Below are 21,319 nucleotides of genomic sequence, written 5' to 3' on the forward strand. Positions count from 1 at the left end.
AAATCTCTAGGTATGTCTTACCTGCCAACTCTACATGCCAATTCTAAAGGCATGTTAACTAACTTATTAACTAAAAATAGTCTGCTCAACAAATAAACTATAGTATCTGACTCTTGCAAAGAATCACAATTATTTTCCAATCCTCTTGGAATTCCAACCTGATTTGGAAGAGTGGCTGTGTATTTATCTGACAAGTCCAAAACTTTCCTGGAAAATAAATTTACTCCTGAATAGTCTTTTATCATTTCAGTATTGCATAAATCCCAACCTGGCAACATCAGTGAGAAATTATCTTCATTCGAAGCAAATCCCAAAGAAATAGCACCCTGAAGCTTTAAAATATTGAGGTGCTTAATGCAAAGATAATCTAAATCTTTATCCACTCCCCATGGCAAAAGGCAAGACAGAAACAATTTAGCTGTGTCTATTGTGAGACTGGCATCTACTTTTCTTGATGGCTTAGGCTGCATCTTTTTGGAGATCTTCATTTTCTTCTGCCTTTTAATGCCATCATTTTCTGCTGAGAATTTGATGGTATTATCTCCTTGGGCCAGGCTTTCAGTAATAGGCTTGGCTAGTGCCTCTGCTGAAAGAGGACCACAGGCAGTTTTACTTTTTCTCAGTGTCAGTGTCTTCTTCTCCACTGTGCTCTTGGCTCTTCTCAGGACCTCACCACCATAGAATGAACTGGAAGAGTCAACATCACTGAGTGGAGTTGGTAGCAAAAGTTCAACAAGGTTTTCCAGATCAAATAGAAGAATATGAAAGCCCACGTTACTCCATTTTGTCTTCACAGGCAAGACATTAAAAGGTCTTGGGCAAAATTTGGCATCAATAACCTAAGGGAACAAAAAAAATATGTGTCAAAGTTCTGACTTATTATTTTATTAAAGATGCCATGATATTAAACTAGTGTTTTTTAAAAGTATTACATTGCAGAGCAGCTAAAGGCAAGTCATTTCAATTTTTTTGTCTTAGCTATAAAAATTCATTTCTAAATTAAATATTCTATATTCTAACATTCTTTGAAAACTTTTCTTTTTTCCTAAGTTTTATTTTTCCTCTAAATAAATATGAATTATGTCTCTGGAGTAAAATGGCACTAGATTAACATTCTCTAATATAGACTCTCACATCTTTCTACTATTATTGTCATAAAGACATACAAGGACAAGGTAGGTTTGAAAACTGAGAACAAATGTAAGAACGCATGCAAAAATTTATTAAGTATTTTAACAAAAATGGTGCTTCCAAATTGGTTAAAATTAGAAGTAACTTAAATGTTAACCAATGTCATATTGCTCTAAGAAAAACCCAAAAAACTCACCTTGTTGACTTGCATTTGATTTTGCCCCAAAGGCTGGCACCGTGGGTTGCCATACTTAAATTATGTTCTTGCTAATTTATGAGGCATTCCTTGAATACTCTATTCACTCATATCAACCCATTACTCTCTATACTCTTCCTTGCTTTCTTTCTTCTTTCTAGGACTTAGGATTTCCTTATAGAATATGAAAAATTTATTTCTTTATTGTATGTTTCCTCCACTAGCATTCAAGCCACACCTTTGCAGGAATTTTGTACATTAGTTGCTTCCAGTGCCTACAAAACAATGCTGCTATACAGCATTATCAAGAGACTCAATTAATGTTTGTTGAATTAATAATTAGCAAATTTATACAATGGAACACCATTTAAATAATTTAAAATGGTGGTGTAAATTATATCGATTGGTGAAAAACATGTTATTAGGCAGACAAAATAATTCTCCTTTTGTAAAATTTTACGTACAAATATATAGATATTTAAAAATTGACATATATATCTACATTTGTATATTTAAATATACATATATAGAGAACGTGTAAATACAAATAAATGAATAAAGTCACAAAGGATATGAATAAAAATGTTAATAGTTAACATTTAATTGGGAAGAAGGAATTAATTGGGAAGAAGAAATTAAAATGATCTTTATAATATGGTGTGCTGTGTTTTTGGTTTGGTTTTCTGAAATTTTTTTACAGTGATGATATATTTAATTTTCAATAATAAAAAAAGGAAAGTTTAAAAAGAAGACCATTACAAATTATAAATGGTAAAAAATGAAATGGAGAACAAATTGTAAAGAGCACATTTGTCAATAAGGGTTAATATAATTATTAATAAATAATTTTTGCAAATCAATAATAAGAAGAGGATCTTACAGATGGATGAATGGCCAAAGATAATAACAATTCACAAAACAAATATTCAAAAGTTATAATATGAAAAATTTTTACAAGTAGTAACCAGAAAAATGAAATTAAAATAATACCATTCATTGGCCTATTAATTTCACCAATATTATGTTCATCAAAGAAGCCAGACATAAAAGAATTAACTGTATGTAATTCCATCCCCATTATTTTCAAAAGACAGGAGAAAACAAAACAATAGGGTTTAAGGATACCTTCATAAACAAATCTACAAAGATAGTGGCTACCTTTTGAGGACTGGGAGGTGTAGTTTCTGGGGTGCTCACATGTTTTATTTCTGGATCTATGTGGTGATTATGAAGGTGTGTGCTTTACGACAATTTATTGAGCTATACATTTTTGTGCTGTATTGTTTACTTTTTTCTATATGTGTTATACATTTCATGGTAAATAAATAATGTAAATGAACAGTTTAAGGAATATTAACAAAGTGCCTCCATTTGGGCTAAAAAGTAGAATATGCCCTGATTTTTTTTACCCCTGCATACTGTCAGAAAGTAACCAATATTTGAATTTCATGCTTCTAATTTCTTTGCTTCCGTTTAGTGTCTTAACCTTAAATATGTATTCCTATTTGACCTATTTAATTTTGCATGTTTTTGCATGTTTGCCAAACTCCAGATTACATATCCCACTTATTTAGACCATGTCTAATTTCTTTTGGTAGTTTTATAATCACTCAAAAATATGTTTATATTACTTGCCCATCAGTTATTTAACTCTGCAGTACCTATAACTATGGGCCCTCTTAAAATTTATTACTTTTATTGCCTTTTTTTTTTCCTGCTAGAATTTTGTCAATTTTGATATTCTTTTTAAAGAATCGACTTTTGACTTTGGTTATCCTCTCAATGGAATAATGTTTTTCTTAAAAGGTAGTTTTGTGTTAGCTTGACTTATTTTCTCCCAGGATTGGTGAAGAAGGGATTATTCTGCAGTCTCTGGCTTCCTCTGATGCAGTTGAGAAGTCAGCTGCTAGTCTGTCACACCATCTGTCTTTTCTCTCTGCTGTTTGATGAGATCCTTTTGGCTTTAATATTCCACTGCTTCACTATGATTCTTCTAGGTGTGGATGTTTTTCCCCAGTCCTCCACTGTATCTGAGCCTCCCTATCTTCCATTAACTTTGTGAAGTTGTTGGGCTTATCCTTTTGAATATTTTCTCTTACCATCCCATTATCCCCTTATGGGACTCTGATCGGGTATTTGCCAGAGGCTCTATCCCCTTTCATGTTTTTCATCTCTTTGTCTTTCTGTACCTCATGTGGGGCAATCCCTTCAAAATTTTTCTTTTAGTTTGCCAATTGTCTTCTCACCTGTGTTTAATATGTCCCTTAACTTGCCCATTGAGTTCCTAATTTTGATTTTTACATTTTTCATTGCCAGACGTTCTATTTGGTTCTTTTAAAAAAAACAGAATGGTCATTTTTATAGACAGCTATTTCTTACTCATATTTTAAAATAATTCTTATATTTTTAAACATACTTATTATACTTCGCATCTGTAATTAAAGTTTCTAAAATCTTTGTGGATATGGCTCTGCTTTTTTATTTTGCCTACGTTTTCCTGTTTCCTTGTAGGCTTTATAATTGTGTGTGTGTATGTGTGTGTGTGTGTGTGTGTGTATGAAATGTGATCAGTGAGAATCCTTTGAGATATATGTGAGGGTGCACTCTTTAAGAGAGGATTTTAGTTTGTGAATACCAGGCATCCAAGGGTACTACCAAAATTTAAACAAAATTTAAAATTTTAAACAAAATTTTCAGCTTAAAAAGTTTTCACTCCTTGAAGGTGGTGTGAATTCTGACTCAAGATTATGGTTATTAATACTTAAGCAAAAGTACTTTCCCCCCTCCATCTAGGGCTGAGACCAACAAAGACAAATATTTTTATTCTCTTCTTGTGTGAAAAATATTGCTCACCTCACTGATTGGCTTTCTCACTGAATACGCAGCTCTTAGAGGACAATGAGCTTATGCTGTGGTATCCCATCCGACTTCCTATCACTGCACTGGACCTGGAAATTCTCTCTTTTAACCTTTATAGTGGTTTAAACAAAAGCTAAAAGTACCCGGGGATTAGCAAATGTTCTTTCAGCCTTTTCTGACCTGTCTGGAATTGTAATCTCATTTTGCTTTTTAACTGTAAGAATTTCTGTAAATTTCTTGTTAATTCTAATATGCATTATTTTCAAAGATAAATTTTAAAATAGCTTACTCTTTATTTGTAGAGAAATGAACAGGACTGATGTTCAGACTATTAGCCAACAAACAGATAAACATTGGATTTGCAAATACCATTAAAAATTGAATATTCAGTTTTGATAATGGAGGGAGTAAATGGGCATTCTTATACACTGCAAGATTAGTGTAAGTTGGCACTTATTTTATGGAAGGCAATTTGGCAGCATGTATCAATAATCTTAAAATGTTACATACTCTTTAATGCAGAAATTATTTTAAAAATAATTCCTAAAGGTATGATTATAAATATGCACAAAATCATATGAAAAAAATGGTCATTGAGGATTTTTCTATTTCAATAAGCTGAAAATAACTTAAATGTCCCATAAAATAGATTTGGCTGAATATATTATGGCATATATATATGCAAAATACATTATGACATACATATATATGCCAAAAATTCATATATATTGTCAATGGAAAAGAATTAAATTTTTAAAAATATAATCCCATTTTCTATAAAATTGCAGATTTCTTAAAATATTTTGATCATATTTATTTTTTAAATTTCTACAAAAACTCATATTTTACCATACCAAACAAAAAGCTCTTCTAAAAATAGTAATCAAAATGGCCAACCCAGAAATAAACCTAAATACTTACAGCCAACTGATCTTCAACAAAGCAAACAAAAACATAAAGTGGGGAAAGGACACCCTATGCAACAAATGGTGCTGGGATAATTGGCAAGCCACATGAAGGAGAATGAAACCGGATCCTCATCTCTCACCCTAAACAAAAATCAACCCATGATGGATCAAGGACTTCAATCTCAGACCTGAAAATATAAAAATTCTAGAAGATAACATTGGAAAAACTCTTCTAGACATCAGCCTAGGCAAGGATTTCATGACCAAGAACCCAAAAGCAAATGCAATAAAAACAAAGATTAAACAGCTGGGACTTAATTAAACTAAAGAGCTTTTGCATGGCAAAAGGAACAGTCAGCAGAGTAAACAGACAACCCATAGAGTGGGAGAAAATCTTTACAATCTATACATCTAACAAAGGACTGATATCCAGAATCTACAATGAACTCAAACAAATTAGCAAGAAAAATACAAACAATTCCATCAAAAAGTGGGATAAGAACATGAATAGAAAATTATCAAAAGATATAAAAATTGCCAACAAACATATAAAAAATGCTCAACATCACTAATGATCAGGATAATTCAAATCAAAACCACAATGCAATACCACCTTACTCTTGCAAGAATGGCCATAATAAAAAAATTAAATAATAATAGATGTTGGCTTGGATGTGGTAAACAGGGAGTGCTTCTACACTGCTGGTGGGAATGTAACCTAGCACAACCACTGTGGAAAACAGTGTGGAGAATTCCTTAAAGAACTAAAAGTAGAACTACCATTTGATCCAGCAATCCCACTACTGGGTATGCACCCAGAGGAAAATAAGTCATTATATGAAAAAAATACTTGCACAACTATGTTTATAGCAGTACAATTCTCAATTGCAAAAACTTGGAACCAACCCAAATGCCCATCCATCAATGAGTGGATAAAGAAACTGTGATATCTATCTATCTATCTATCTATCTATCTATCTATCTATTTATCGATCTATCTATCTATGATAGAGTACTACTCAGCTGTAAAAAGGAATATGACCTGGATGAGATTGGAGACTATTATTCTAAGTGAAGTATCTCAGGAATGGAAAATCAAGCATCGTATGTTTTCACTTATAAGTGGGAGCTAAGCTGTGAGAATGCAAAGGCATAAGAATGACACAATAAACTTTGGGGACATGTGGAAAAGGTGGGAAGAGGATGACGAATAAAAGACTACAGTGTGTGCAGCGTATACCTCTTGGGTGATGGGTGCAACAGAATCTCACAAATCACCACTAAAGCATTTAATCATGTAATCAAACACCACCCGTTCCCCAATAACCTATGGAAATAAACATTTTTTTAAAAAAGAAACTATCATCAGAGTGAAGAGACAACCTATAGAATGGGAGAAAGTTTTTGCAATCTATGCATCTGACAAAGCCCTAATATCCGGAATCTACAAGGAACTTAAACAAATTTACAAGAAAAAAACAAACAACCCCATTAAAATGTGGGCAAAAGAACAAGAACAGACACTTCTCAACAGAAGACATTCATGTGGTCAACAAACATGAAAAAAGCTCATAATCACTGATCATTAGAGAAATGCAAATCAAAACAGCAATGAGATACCATCTCATGCCATTCAGAATGGTGATTATTAAAAAGTCAAGAAACAACAGATAATAGCAGGGCTTTAGAAAAATAGGAACAGCTTTTACACTATTGGTGGACATGTAAATTAGTTCAACCACTGAGGAAGACAGTGTAGCGATTCCTCAAAGACCTAGAACCGGAAATACTATTTGACCCAGCAATCCCATTACTGGGTATATACCCATAGGAATATAAATCATTCTATTATAAAGATACATGCAAGTGTTATGTTCATTGCAGCACTAGTCACAATAGCAAAGATATGGAATCAACCCAAATGCCCATCAATGATAGACTGGATAAGGAGAAAGTGATACGTATATACCATGGAATACTACACAGCCATAAAAAAGAATGAGATGTGTCTTTTACAGGCACAATGGATGGAGCTGCAAGCCATTATCCTCAGCAAACTAATGAGAAAGAAAAAACAAACACCCCATGTCCTAATTTATAAGTGGGAGCTGAACAATGAGAACACATGGACACAGGAGGGGAAAACACACACAGTGGGGGCAGTCTGAGGAGGGAGCAGGGGGAGGGAGAGCATCAGGATAAATAGCTAATGCATGCTGGCCTTAATACCTAGGTGATTGGTTTCTACAGGCACAGCAAATCACCATGGCACACATTTACCTATATAACAAACCTGTACATCCTGCATATGTATCCCAGAACTAAACTAAACTAAACTAAACTAAACTAAACTAAACTAAACTAAACTAAACTAAAATAAAGGGCCCTAGGGAAAAAAAGAAAATGTCAACAATAGATATGACTAGCCAAATGTTTTTAACATGTACTACCCTCCCCGCAAAACAGCTGCATTGATCAAATTAAACTTAAAAGCAAAAGAACAAAATTCACAAGATCAATAATCAAAGGCTAATATTTTAGGCATATAAAGAACTCACATAAATTAATTTGTAAAATACTCATACCATCACAAGAGATAAACAAAGAGAAAAAAATATTGTAGAGAGAAATAGCTGGTAAATCATTAGTCTCAAAAAAATGTAAAATATTGTATACTATACTGGTTTTGATTTCTTAATTAACTTTTTTTTTCAATTTTATTTTAGATTCAGAGGCTACATCTGCAGATTTGTGGTTTGGGATATGATTGATCCCAACACCCAGGTACTGAGCATAGTACCCAATAGTTGGTTTTTCAACCCACAGTACTCTTCTTTCCTTTTCCATTTAGTAGTCCCCAGGGTCTATTGTTGTCATCTTTATGTTCATGAGTACTCATTGTTTAGCTCCCATTGATAAATGAGAACGTGCAGTATTTGACTATTTGTTCCTGTGTTAATTAACTTAGGATAATGACCTCCAGCTGCATCCATGTTGCTGCTAAGAACATGATTTCATTCTTTTTATGGCTAAGTAGCATTATATTTTATATATATACACACATACACATACACACACACATATATATATATCACACTTTATGCAATCCATTGTTGATGCGCACCTAGGTTGATTCCATATCTTTGCTATTGTGAATAGTGCTGCAATGAACATACAAGATCACGTGTCTTTTTGGTAGAACTTTATTTTCTTTTGGATATATACCCAGTAATGGGATTGCTGGGTCAAATGGTAGTTCTTTTTTAAATTCTTTGAGAAATCTCCACACTGCTTTCCACAGTAGGTGAACTAATTTACATTCCCACCAAGTATAAGTATACACTGTATACATTCCCACTTATAAATATACACTGTATAAGTATTCCCTGTTCTCTGTGGCCTCACCAGCATCCGTTGTTTTTTGATGTTTAATCATAGCCATTCTGACTGGCATGAGATGGTAACTCATCGTGGTTTAGAGTTGCATTGCTGTGATAACTAGTGATGTTGAGCATCTTTTCATATGTTTCTTGGCCACTTGTATGTCTTCTTTTGAGAAGTGTATGCTCATGTCTTTTCCCATTTTTAATGGAGTTATTTATTTTTTGCTTGTTCAATTAAGTTCCCTATAGATTCTGGCTATTAGACATTGGTTGGGTGCATTGCAAATATGAGAAGAACTCTGAAGTGATGGCTAGAAGAAGGGTAAGAAGGTACGCATATAGCGTGAACTGAGAAAATTTCAGAATGGCTGAAAGGTAGAATATGGGAAGGTAGAGAATGAGCTACACAGAAGAGATGAGGGCCAGATTACATAGATCTGTATAAACTCTACTGACTACTAAATGCATTCTAAGAATAGTTATAACTCTTGAAGGGGTATTTAAGCAAAGAAGTCACCTACTCACAAACTATAGCTGTGGTTTCTTCTGGATTACTGGTTAATCAAGCAGGCTGAAGGCAGAGTTCTGCCCTCCTATGCACTTCCACTTCCTCAAAGCTATAATCTCTGTCTCAGCACCTAAATCTCCTCAACTTCTGGGCCAATCAAAATCATAGCAATGATTCGAGCAATATTTCTTGTTCTCCTCTTATTATTTTGTGATCCACACAGCCACAATAGGCCTAGTGCACTGCCACAAGCAAAAATCCTAAATTTGTGTTCCTAAATATAGTCACCTTATCAAAGAAGCAACTGAATATTTTACATTATTTTAAGATCATAAATGTTATTCCAAATTCAATTAACATACAACAGAGTTGGCTTCCATTTGAAAACAAGTCCATTAGATTATAAGTATAAATTATTGCTATGTTTTAATGTATTGAAATTATTAAACACAATTCCAGCTAGTCATCACTGTTTGAAACTTTAGGAAGTATATGTTAAAAGTCTTACTAACAAAGGGTCTTGAAAACATAATGACTATCATTATGGATATAATTAACACAGAAAAATGACAGTAAATGCCCATAATATATATTTTCTGAGTTTTCACATTTTATAGATTGGGCAGACACAATATTCAGTAATGTTTAGCAAAGGCTGTAGTTAATATTAACTTTATTTTTATGTTACCTATATGCAATATATTTCACAGACAAAAAGTCTATTAAAAGTAGCATGCTAAATGCAAAAATACAAATATAATTATGTTAATTTTAGGATGATAAAATATATCTAAAACATCATTCTAACGGAAGTGTTTTGGAAACATTCATTAATCTGATTGCAATTTTTAAAAGTCTAGAACAAGTAATTAAATGCAAGAAGTATTTCATCCCATCCATACCACTGCAAAAATGTGAGGAGTAAATACAAATTTTAAGTGATTGGTTTACATGTTGTTTATAAAACACTATCTGATTGCCTGACAGATAATTCCCCAACATGTGATTTCCAGGTATTGCATCATAGAGAAGGTCCTGGTATTTTCCTCAAAAATCATCACTTTTACTACTACTCTCTGAAATCCCAGGTTGAGGAAAGAGAGAAGGTATTGTTTATAATTGGTAAAGCAAGAGGGTGGCACTAAAGAACAATCCATTCCAACCTCTGAACTTTGGAGAGTTTGGGAGTAAAATAATGCTGATACATCTACATGTGAATACTATAAACAGCAGGTGGGGAGTAGGCAAAGGCATACAGGGTTGAATTCTTTGTCTGGAATAGAAAGACTTTGGGAAAAGCTACTGAGTCTGAAAGTCTGCAAGTAGAATCCCAGATGGCTGGCAGGCCAAAATTATTCCTCTACTATCCACAAGAGCCCAGAATAATTAAAATCAACGCCAACGACACGAAATTCAAACTGTAAGCAATCCAAAGTACATATAAAAAGGAAAAACAGAAAGAACCAACTGTTCGGACAAAAAAAAAATGTAACAGGTGTGAAAGTACAAGTCTAACACTTTTATCTGAAGAACAAAGAAGTGTATTGATTTATTTTCTTTTTCCTTCAGCCTACTATGTTTCTCTTGTGCTCTCGTCTTCCTTTTCTCCCTGATTCAGAAAGACAAAATGGTTAAACGAGACTGGTTTTACTCCTGGCTTTTGAAGGTAGAAACACATTTTCTAGCAACATGTTCTGATAACTTCTTTCTCAAAACATTTTGGATCCCCCACTGAGTTTGTTATGAAAAAATTTGACCTGCCCAAGCTACTGTTACTGGGGGTCCTTGCTCCCAGAGCTCCCAAGATGGTGATGAGTGGCTTCCAAAATGGCGGCAGGCCACTTCCAAGATGGTGTCAAGCCTCGTGTTCTCTGACCTGGGGTTCTAGGCCTCACGGATTCCAAGAAATGGAATCTTGGGCCATGCAATGAGTGTTATAGCTCTATTAGAAGCTGTGGGTCACGGGAGAGAACCGTGGGACCCAGTGACTAGTGTTCAGCTCAATTAGGACGAACGCAGGCACTTAGCCATGCAGGAACAATGACAAGCATTTAGCCTGATTGGGAGCAGCAACGGACGCCTTGCTGATCAGGAGCACAGCGGACACCCTGCCGGATCCAAGGGATGGATGTCAGTGGCAGGTCTGCGAGGCAGCAAAGAGCAGTGGTGGACGGCAAGCAAAAGCTCAGCTCCAGCGATAACAAACACAGACCAGAAGAGTGCAGCTGCAAGATTTAACAGAGTGAAATAGAGTGAAAACAGAGCTCCCATACAAAGGGAGAGGACCCAAAGGGTGTTGCCATTACCGGCTCAAATGCCTGGGTTTATATCCTGATCTTTGTCCCTCCCGCTGTGCTCTCAGGCAACAGATGATTGGCTATTTACCTCCTGTTGTTGCCTAATTAGCATTTTAATGAGCTCTCCTTACTATCTGATTGGTCGGGTGTGAGCTAAGTTGCAAGCCCCATGTTTAAAGGTGGAAGCGGTCACCATCCCAGCTAGGCTTAGGGATTCTTAGTTGGCCTAGGAAATCCAGCTAGTCCCATCTCTCACTACTACAACCATAATATAGACTGGGTAACACTGATGCTTAAATCTACCCTCATCTTCTCACTTTTGTCACTTCGTACAGTAACACTTAATATAAATATTTAAATACAAAGTTAGGAAATATAGGCAGCAGCTGCTAAAACATTTTAGATATTTGCTTATATTCCTGAATGAAGAATTTAGAAATTGTCTGATTTGACTCTTTCTCCTCACACTAAGGAAAAATGAGAGAGAGAAGGGAAATGACTTGTTCTAAGTTACCCATCTGGTAAATAGCCCAACCAAGATTCCCAAGTCTGTTTCTCCTAAGATGACATTATCCACTTAGATTCTTCAAAGAATGAAATAATATTTTTTATTTATTATTTTTAAAATATACAAGGGTCTTCATTAGCTAAGCATTCATTTTACAATACACCACAGTCACTGAGCTGTATAAGGAAGGAAAAGTCATCATCATGTGAAAACATTCACTAATGAACTAGTCACATATAAAATTAGTACCTAAACACTCCTTGCCTTATAACATAAAGACCTAGCCCCATCTATTAGACTTGGACTGGTTATCTGATGATGCAATTCAATTGTAGAGTAGATAGCAAATACTGTTAAAGATGCAGGATTACATTAACAGTGACAGCAGAACTCTGAGTCATAACCAATGCCATTGACAAAAAACGATGTAGCAGAGAAAACCAGATAACTTGAGAAAACTAACTCAGAAGCTTCAAATGAAAAACGTTTTAATGTAAAGTGTATAAGTTAGGCCTGTGGAAAGCTTGATTCTCTTTCAAATTCTTTTCTAGAACAAAACTCCTTAATATTCTTATTGAAATTTGAACATGAAATAAAAGATGATATATTGTGAACCATACTAAAAACGTTTAGTTAGAAAAAAACACACAAAACTCACTTGATTCATTATATAGTCATTTAAAAAATTAGTGCCTAATTGCAATCATAAATCTACATTTTGCTCAATATAAATAAGCTATATTATTTTACATGTTTAATTTCATTTTTAAGTTAAAAATAAAATACTTTTTAAAATCCCCTTAATAGTTCTCCACTCAGCTAACTCATCAGATTAATCTATGCTCTCCAATCTCTCTGACCACCAGTATACTACTTTCTACTTTCTGCCTTCTACTCATAGCAACTGAGATATTTACTTTCTGGTAATTTTAATTCTCTTTGTTCTCAACCTTCTTTTCCCAGTTGTGCTTATCACATTAATTACATATTATAATAAGCTATGTAAAAATTGAAGAATTCTGTGTGTATAATTTAGTTCCTAAGAAAACAAAGTTTAGTAATCTGAAAGACCCTATGGAATCTGCATTCTAGTTAATCTTCAAGTTTCTAAATTACTTCTACATTTTAAGTAAATAAAAACTGTAAGTCACAGCTGAAGCATTAGGAGTGTAGTTAATGCAAAGAAAAAAATTACAAAATTTAAACTATGAATCTATACTCAAGGGAAAGTATCTCCATCATAAGGTTTATAACAATGGAAGTTTTTCAAGTGAGAGATGGCACAGATGATATTAAAAAAAAGTTGACACCCATGTATTGAATACTATATTACTGAGAAATTATTTAATGATTAGCCCACATCATAAGTTTGACAGGAAAAGATAGTGTGATTTCTTGATGTGGAAAATTTTCTGAGAAACAAGTCTACAATGTAGATAAATTTATAACCTAACTTATAAGAAGTTAACTTTAAAACTTATGCCATAAAAAGGTAGAGAATATGGTACTTAGATACAAAAAGAAATTACACTAGATGCTTACATCTTTGCTGCTAAAAATTTCAAATAACTAAATTTGTGTTATGACAAATTAACAAATTCTAAATATTTTGAAAATATGAGTTGATTTCTAGTCAAGATGGCAAAGTTTAGACTTTGAAGTAAACTAAATTTTTTAAATTCATACCAACAATAGATTTTTTTTTAATTTAAAAAAACTTAAAATGTTTAGCTAAGCTCAAAAACAAAATAAACATCTTGGAAGACCACAAATGGAAAGAAACACAATGTGCAAAGTGAAGCTAAAGTCACAGGCCTGCTTACCAACAAGTCTATAAGCAGATAATAAGGCTTTAGAGTCAACTTCTGAGGCTAAATGTCAGGCCATTGGCGGGTGGACAACCTAGAAAAATCCTAATCTAACTTTTAACTCAATCAACCCATAAACTAGTTCACTGATTAGACAGACATACACCCAATATTAATGCAGTCCAGGTACCATTCTAGACTAAAGGCCTTGACAAAGTATGCAGACACATACCTAAAACCAACAGACAATATCAGCTGAGGAGAGAGAGAGCGAGAGAGAGAGAGTGAGAGAGAGACAGAGAGACATAAAATACAGCAAAACAAAAAACCCAAGAGAAAAAATTTTTCTCTAGAAATGAGCTTGCAAACCAAACTTCTATAACACAGGGAAACTAATACTCAGAAAGATAGCTACAAATATAAAAGCTGAAACATATATTAACTCCAGATAAAATCAGTGCCACAGAAGGGACTGAAAATGTATTATTTATGACTATCAAAGAGAAATCAGAGGAATGACATTCATAAAAATGACCACGAAGTTATGGAAGAAAAAAAGTAAAAATAAGATGAATAAAAGAAAAAGAATTTTTTAGAAATATTAGGAAAAGTATAATAATTATATTAAAAAATATAGCAGGGGCAGAACTTCTAGGTTAATTAAGTTAGGTCCACTGAAAATATGCTCCTTCAAAAAGGCAAAAGAACTCGAGAAATAACCAAAGGTTTGTGACAAGGATCTTTTCTTCCCTAGTAAAATGGCTGGATGTCAGTAAAAACAGTGAATGTCCCAGCATTTTAATTTGCCTTATTCTCATTGCCCCTCTCTAACTCCACAGTCTTGAAAATCAGCAGTTTGGCAATCATGGTAGCTATGAAAACCAGCAGCCTACCAGCCACTGGATGAGGCATAATATGCTTGGAGACCCTCAAAAATCCGCATCCCCACAAAACTGGCAATATTTCAGCTGCCTCCCAGCTCCCTGAGGAGTCCCATTTACCAACCTTATCATTATTTGGGAAATTTACAAATATGTGCAAATTAAACAATTCACTCCTAATAATTAGTGGGGAAAAATCAAAGTAATGAAAGAGGGGTATCATCACTGATCTTACAAACGTTTTTAAAAAGATCTCAGAGAAATACTATGAATAGCTATCTGTCAGCAAATTAGGAAATCAAGATGAAACAGACAAATTTTTAAAAAGACATAAACAACCAAAACTGGCATAAGAAGAAATAGAAAGCAGAACAGACCTATACCAAGTAAAGAAATTGAATTAGTAGTTAAACATCTTTCTATATAGAAAAGATCAGGTCCAGATGACTCCACTGTTAATTTCTACCAAACATTTAAAGCAGAGTTAATACCAGTTCTTGACAAATATGTCCAAAAAAATAAAAGTGGTATGAGAACACTTCCCAAATCTCTCTAAGAGGCCAGTATTACCCTAATACTGAAACCAGACAGAGATATCACAAGATAAGAAAACTACAGACCAATAACCCTTATAACTATAGACACAAAAATCCTCAAGAAAATATTCACAAAGCAAATCTAACAAAACCTGAAAATAATTTTACACCATGACCAACTAGAATTTATCCTACATATACAGAGTTGACTTAATACACAAAAATCCATTAACATAATGTATCATATTAATAGAATTAAAAAAATGTGCTAATAGATGCACAAAAAGCATTTGAAAAAATCAAACACAATTTCATAATAAAAAACACCCAAGAAACTAGGAATAGAAAAGAACTTCTGCAATCTGATAGAGGGTATCTGTGGAAAATCCACACCTAACATAATACTTATGGTGAAAAACCAAATGCTTTCCCCCTAAGATCAGGAACAGGACAAGTATGTCCTTTCTTGTTAGTTTTATTTAACATTGTACTAGACGTCCTGGATAGGGTGATTAAGAAAGAAAAATAAATAAGAGGCATCCAGATTGGAAAGAAGGAAGTAAAACTGTCTATATCTGCAGATTACATAATATTGTATGTAGAAAACACTAAGGTATCCACAAAAAAAACCTATTTGAACTAATAAATGAGTTTAGCAAGGTTGTAGTACACAATATCAATATAGAAAATTGACATTTTTTGGATCTGTGTTCCTGCCCAAATCTCATGTTGAAGTATAATCCCCAATGCTGGAGGTGGTGCCTGGTGAGAGCTGATTGGATCACAGGGGCAGTTTCTAATAGTTTAGCACCATCCCCCGCTTGGTACTATATAGTGATTGAGTTCTCATGAGATCTGGTTTTATAAAAAGTGTGTGGCATTCCCCCTCCCTTGCTCCTTCTCCAGCCACATGTAAAGGAGTCCTGCTTTCCCTTTGCCTTCTACCATAATTGTAAGTTTCCTGAGGCCTATTCAGAAGCAGAAAGCCACTGTTTCCTGTAAAGCCTGCAGAACTGTAAACCAATTAAACTTCCTTTCTTTATAAATTACCCAGTCTCAGGTGTTTCTTTATAGCAGTACAAGAACTAACACAGAAAATTATCACTGAGGAGTGGAGCATTGCTGCAAAGATACCTGAAAATGTGAAAGCAGCTTTGGAATTGGGTAATGGGCAGAGGTTGAAAGAGTATGGAGGCCTCAGAAGAAGATAGGAAGATGAGGGAAAATTTAGAATTTCCCAGAACTTGTTAAATGTTTGCGACCAAAATGCTGACAGTGATATGGACAGTGAAGGCCAGGCTGAGGAGGTTTCAAATGGAAATGCAGAACTTATTGGGAACTGGAGTAAAGGTCACTTTCTTATGCTTTAGCAAAGAGCATGGCTGTATTGTGGGTTTGCTCTAGGGACCTGTGGGACTTTGAACTTGAGAGTGATGATTTACAGTATCTGGTGGAAGAAAGTTCTAAGGATTGAAGCACTGAAGATGTGACTTGGCTGCTTCTAAAAGCCTATCTCATATGAGCAAAGAGAAGTAGAGAAAAGAAATGACCTGAAATTGGAACTTGTATGTAAAAGAGAAGTAGAGCATATAAGTGTGGAAAATCTGCAGCCCGGCCATGTGGTAGAAATGAAAGGCCCATTTTTCAGGGGAAGAATTCAAGCAGGCTGCACAAATTTGCATAAGTAAAGAGGAGGCAAGTACTAATAACAAAGACAATAAGGAGAAGTCTTCTAAGACATTTTAGGGAGCTTCATGGCAACCTCTCCTCATGACAAGCCCAGATGCCTGTAAGGACTAAATGGTTTCCTGGGCCAGGACCAGGGCCCACTGTCCTGAGTAGCCTCAGGACACTGCTCCTTGCATCCCTGCTACTCCAGCACCAGTTATGGCTCAAAGGGGCCAAGATACAGCTTGGGCCACTGCTTCAGAGAGTGCAAGTGGTAAGCCTTGGCAGCTTCCATGTGGTAATAAGCCTGAAGATGTGCAGAGTGCAAGAGTTGAGGCTTAGGAGCCTCTGCCTAGATTTCAGAGGCTGTATGGAAACACCTGGATGTCCAAGCAGAAGTCTGCTGCAGGAGTGGAGCCCTCGTGAAGAACCTCTACTAGAGCACTGCAGAGGGGAAATGGGGGGTTGAAGCCCCCACATCTAGTCCCCACATAAGGCACTGCTTAGTGGAGCTATGAGAAGAGGGCCATTATCCTCCAGTCCCCAGAATGGTAGATTCACCAGTAGCTTGCACCCTCAGCCTGGAAAAGCTGCAGGCATTTAGCAACAGCCCATGAGAGCAGCTATGGGGGCTGAACCCTGGGAAGCCACAGGGGTGAAGATGCTCATGGTCTTTAGAGCCCACCCCTTGCACCAGTGTGCCCTGGATGTGAGACATGGAGTCAAAGGATATTATTTAGGAGCTTTAAGATTTAATGACTGCCTTGCTGGGTTTCAGACTTGCATGGGACCTGTAGTCCCTTTCTTCTGACCAATTTTTCCCCTTAGGAATGGGAGTATTTACCCAATGCTTGTACCCCCATTGTGTCTTGGAAGTAACTAACATGTTTTTGATATTACAGGCTCATAGGTAAAAGGGAAGAGCCTTGTCTCAGATGAGGCTTTGGCCTTTGGACTTTTGAGTTTATGCTGAAACAAGTTAAGACTTTGGGGTACTGTTGGGAAGGTGTGATTCTATTTTACAATGTGAGAAGGAGATGATATTTGGGAGGGGCCAGAGGTGGAATGATATGGTTTGAATATGTGTCCCTACTTAAATCTGATGTTGAAAGATAATCCCCAATGCTGGAGGTTGGGCCTAGTGGGAACTGATTGGATCAAGGGGGTGGTTTCTAATAGTTTAGCACCATGCCCCCTTGGTACTGTACAGTGAGTGCGTTCTCATGAGAGATAGTTGTTTAAAAAGTGTGTGGCATCTCCCCATAACTCTCTCTTCTGCTCCAGCCATGTAAGACGTACCTACTTCCCCTTCACCTTCTGCCATGATTAAGTTTTCTGAGGCCTCCCCAGAAGTAGCAGCCACTATGCTTCCTGTACTGCCTGCAGAACTGTGAGCCAATTAAATCTTTTCTCTTTATAAATTATCCAGTCTCAGTTATTCCTTTACAGCAGTGAAAAACCAACTAATACAAAAATTCTATTGTAATTCTGGCAATAAACAATCCAGAAATAAAGTTAACAAAACAATTCTTCTCTCAATAGCACCACAAAAGAGAAAATGTACCAAGAAATCATGAATGTTTATGTATCTAATAGCATAGTCTCTGGATATAATTATAAAGATAAATTGACAAAATTGCAGTCATTGTACTGATTTTAGCACAAGTCTATCTATCAGAAACAGATAACTCAAGGGGATAAAATATTCTATATTAAAAATATGAAACAAAACAGAATTAATAACTTTGGTAAAGCATGTATGTGTAAAAATACTAAAACAACATTACCTGCACTTATGAACCAGAAAGAATACATTATTTTCAAGTTGCTACAGACCCTTGTGTGTACACAAACACAAACATACAATATGAACATGTGTACCAGTGATATAAAGAATATACATTATTTATGGCATACATTGAACTTTTTTTAAAGGAACATAAAAATCCTCAATAAATTTAAAAGAAACAGTATCTGCTAAAATCTTCATTCTTATCCATACTGCAATTTAATTTGGAAATCAGTAATAAAAAGTTAAGTTTTGAAAATGATACATGTGCCCTCCTGAGTAATTCACAGTTTAAAAATACATCACAATGTAAGTTATAAAATATTTAAAACTGAGGTCCTCCCTCTTACAATTAAAATACCCTGGACATAAACAACAAACATATTAAGTCTCTGGAAGGTAGACAGAAGCCTGCTTAACTAGGAGCCTCAGGACCTGAGGAACAAACAACACTACAGTGAATTCCCTGGGTTTTCACCTTGTGTCCCACATATCCCAGAAGAGGTTATGGTGAAACCAGTGACCTCAAACTGCCCAAAGGCATAGACATGAAAGATCCCAAGAAAAGCCTGTCCCCTCTAACCCAGTGGTGTCAAATCTTTCGGCTTCCCTGGATCACATTGGAAGAAAAATAATTGTCTTGGGCCACACATAAAATATACTAACACTAATGATAGTTGATTAGCTAAAAAAAAAATGCAAAAAACTTACAACATTTTAAGAAAGTTTACAAATTTGTTTTGGGCCCCATTCAAAGCTGTCCTGGGCCGCATGCAGCCCATGGGCTGCAGGTTGGACAACTTGATCTAACCAAAAGACTAGGAAAAAGGGGCCCTAGAAGAACAGAAAGTCCTTTAGACAATATTCACCCTACTCCAGTCAGTGCCAAAGGAAAAACTGCTCTTCCCTTACCCTGGTGTTAGTGAGGCCAAGCAGGAGCTCAACTTCTTGTCTCACCAAGGAACAATAAGGCAAGGTAAGTTGACTTTCCACTTTCACAACCAAGTTGGTGCCAGTAGGGCTGAATGGGTAGGGGGACTGAATGGTGGGTAGCTGACTTCCACCCTTAACAGGCAGCAAAGGTAGTAGCGCAAGACAGTGCTATTTGCATTACACTTTTCCTGTCAGGGAGGTACAGAGTGGACCTTCTGCTCTCACACAGCTGCAATGAGCCAGAGCAAGGTGGTGTAAGTTGGCACTCTGCTTTTGCAGGTATAGAAGCTCTTTTTCCTTCCTCAACTGTGTCATTAAAGTGACTTAAGAAACTGCAGAGGGTGATGATCTTTCAGAAATAATGCTGACTTTAACTTCTTTCCTCCCTACCCTCTGCAAACCAGTGAGAAGCACCCAGAGTAGATCAGTAAGTAGGCCTCATTCAAAGAGATACACGTTTATCACCGTACCATCCTACCTGGTGTAGCTCTGATGCCATTTTAACTGAAAAAAGACAAACGTAGGTAGAGAACTTAACAGCTTTTGAAACACAGCTTTTGCCTATATGACTATTGTTTTAATTTAGAAAAACTCAGCGTATGGAACAAATCGAGGTAGATCCCTTCACTTATGAAAATGATAAATTAATTCAGTATTGGTGGCATTTTTGCCTTGCCATCTATAGCCCTACACACGTGTGGATAGAAAAGCTTTGGGAATTCCTATTCTCCTTGGGTGGGAGCTTAAAATTTATTTTCTTAAAAAATCACTACAAGAGTGACTTAGTGGAGTTTCAAATGCTGCTGTTATGTGGAAACCATTATCTTAAGGAAATTTAAGCTGCAACAGAAAACCAAATACCACATGTCTTCACTTATAAGAGGGAGCTAAACACTGAGCACTCGTGGACATAAAGATGGAAACAACAGACACTGAGGAGACTACTGGGGGGGATGGAGGGAGATGGGGAAGGGTTGAAAAACTAGCTGTTGGGTACAATTCTCAGTACCTGGGTGACGGGCTCATTTATACCCCAAACCTTAGCATCATGCAATATACCCAGGTAGCAAACCTGTGTGTGTACCCCCAAAATCTGAAATAAAAGTTGAAAAATAAAAACAAAATGCTGCTGTTAATAACACATGCCATTACACCACGGGTTAAAGGGACTTTAGTGAGACAGCCTAGAAACCAAGTACCCTTTATACAATTGTTTCTTAAGGAAAATAACAATCAAAGCTCCAAGCAACCCATTTGCAAGCTGGGAATACAATTCATCCTCATGTTGGGGCTGCTTGCTAATTTTTCTTTTATTGCTTCAGTGCATCCACTGATGCTGCTTGGTTTTATGCTATACTTTACTATTTCTTATTCTGTATAAAATTTTAATTAAAGTCTCAAATGCAGTGGTACATATTTCAAATTTTAATGTCTTTGTCAATAAAGGTAAATTTTTTTCTATGCCAATGTCCCAATTAAATCTTTTTCACAATCAAGATCGAGTTCCAGAAACTGGGCTGAAAATGTCTGAATATCCTAACCTGAGATTTGAGGTTTCCTTTGTCAATCCTAACCTGATTTGCTATGCTAAAACACAATTAATTACAGTATAAGTGGTTGTAAAGACAAAATAACCTTTTAAATTCAACTATTAAATAAATCCTTAAAATGAATACCCAAACTACAAACTAACTTCACTGAAACTTTTTAAAAATTAAATTAAATTAAATCGGGAGGAACAGATTCTCCCAATTAGATCTGTTACCATATTTTATATAGTTCATACATCATACATACTATCAATAATATTACAAACTACATAAGAAATGTAGCTTTGAGATAAAATAGTTTTAAGTCAACTGTCTATTCTTCATTAGATAATTATACATTTAGAATCTACTATGTAAGAACTCA

The 21,319-nt window shown here is 35.5% G+C and overlaps 1 protein-coding gene across 5 annotated transcripts in view; it reads right to left on the bottom strand.

The window, feature by feature from the left end:
• Positions 1 to 21,319, bottom strand: part of WDR72 (WD repeat domain 72) — a 236,037-nt gene that overhangs the window by 96,705 nt on the left and 118,013 nt on the right. For all 5 annotated transcript variants that reach the window (XM_054531292.1, NM_001131120.1, XM_054531290.1 and 2 more), the window contains 1 exon segment: positions 22 to 839. In XM_054531292.1, coding sequence (XP_054387267.1) covers positions 22 to 839 — 818 coding nt within the window.

This window comes from Pongo abelii, chromosome 16 (genome assembly GCF_028885655.2).
Source record: "Pongo abelii isolate AG06213 chromosome 16, NHGRI_mPonAbe1-v2.0_pri, whole genome shotgun sequence".
In the NCBI taxonomy this organism is placed as follows: domain Eukaryota; kingdom Metazoa; phylum Chordata; class Mammalia; order Primates; family Hominidae; genus Pongo; species Pongo abelii.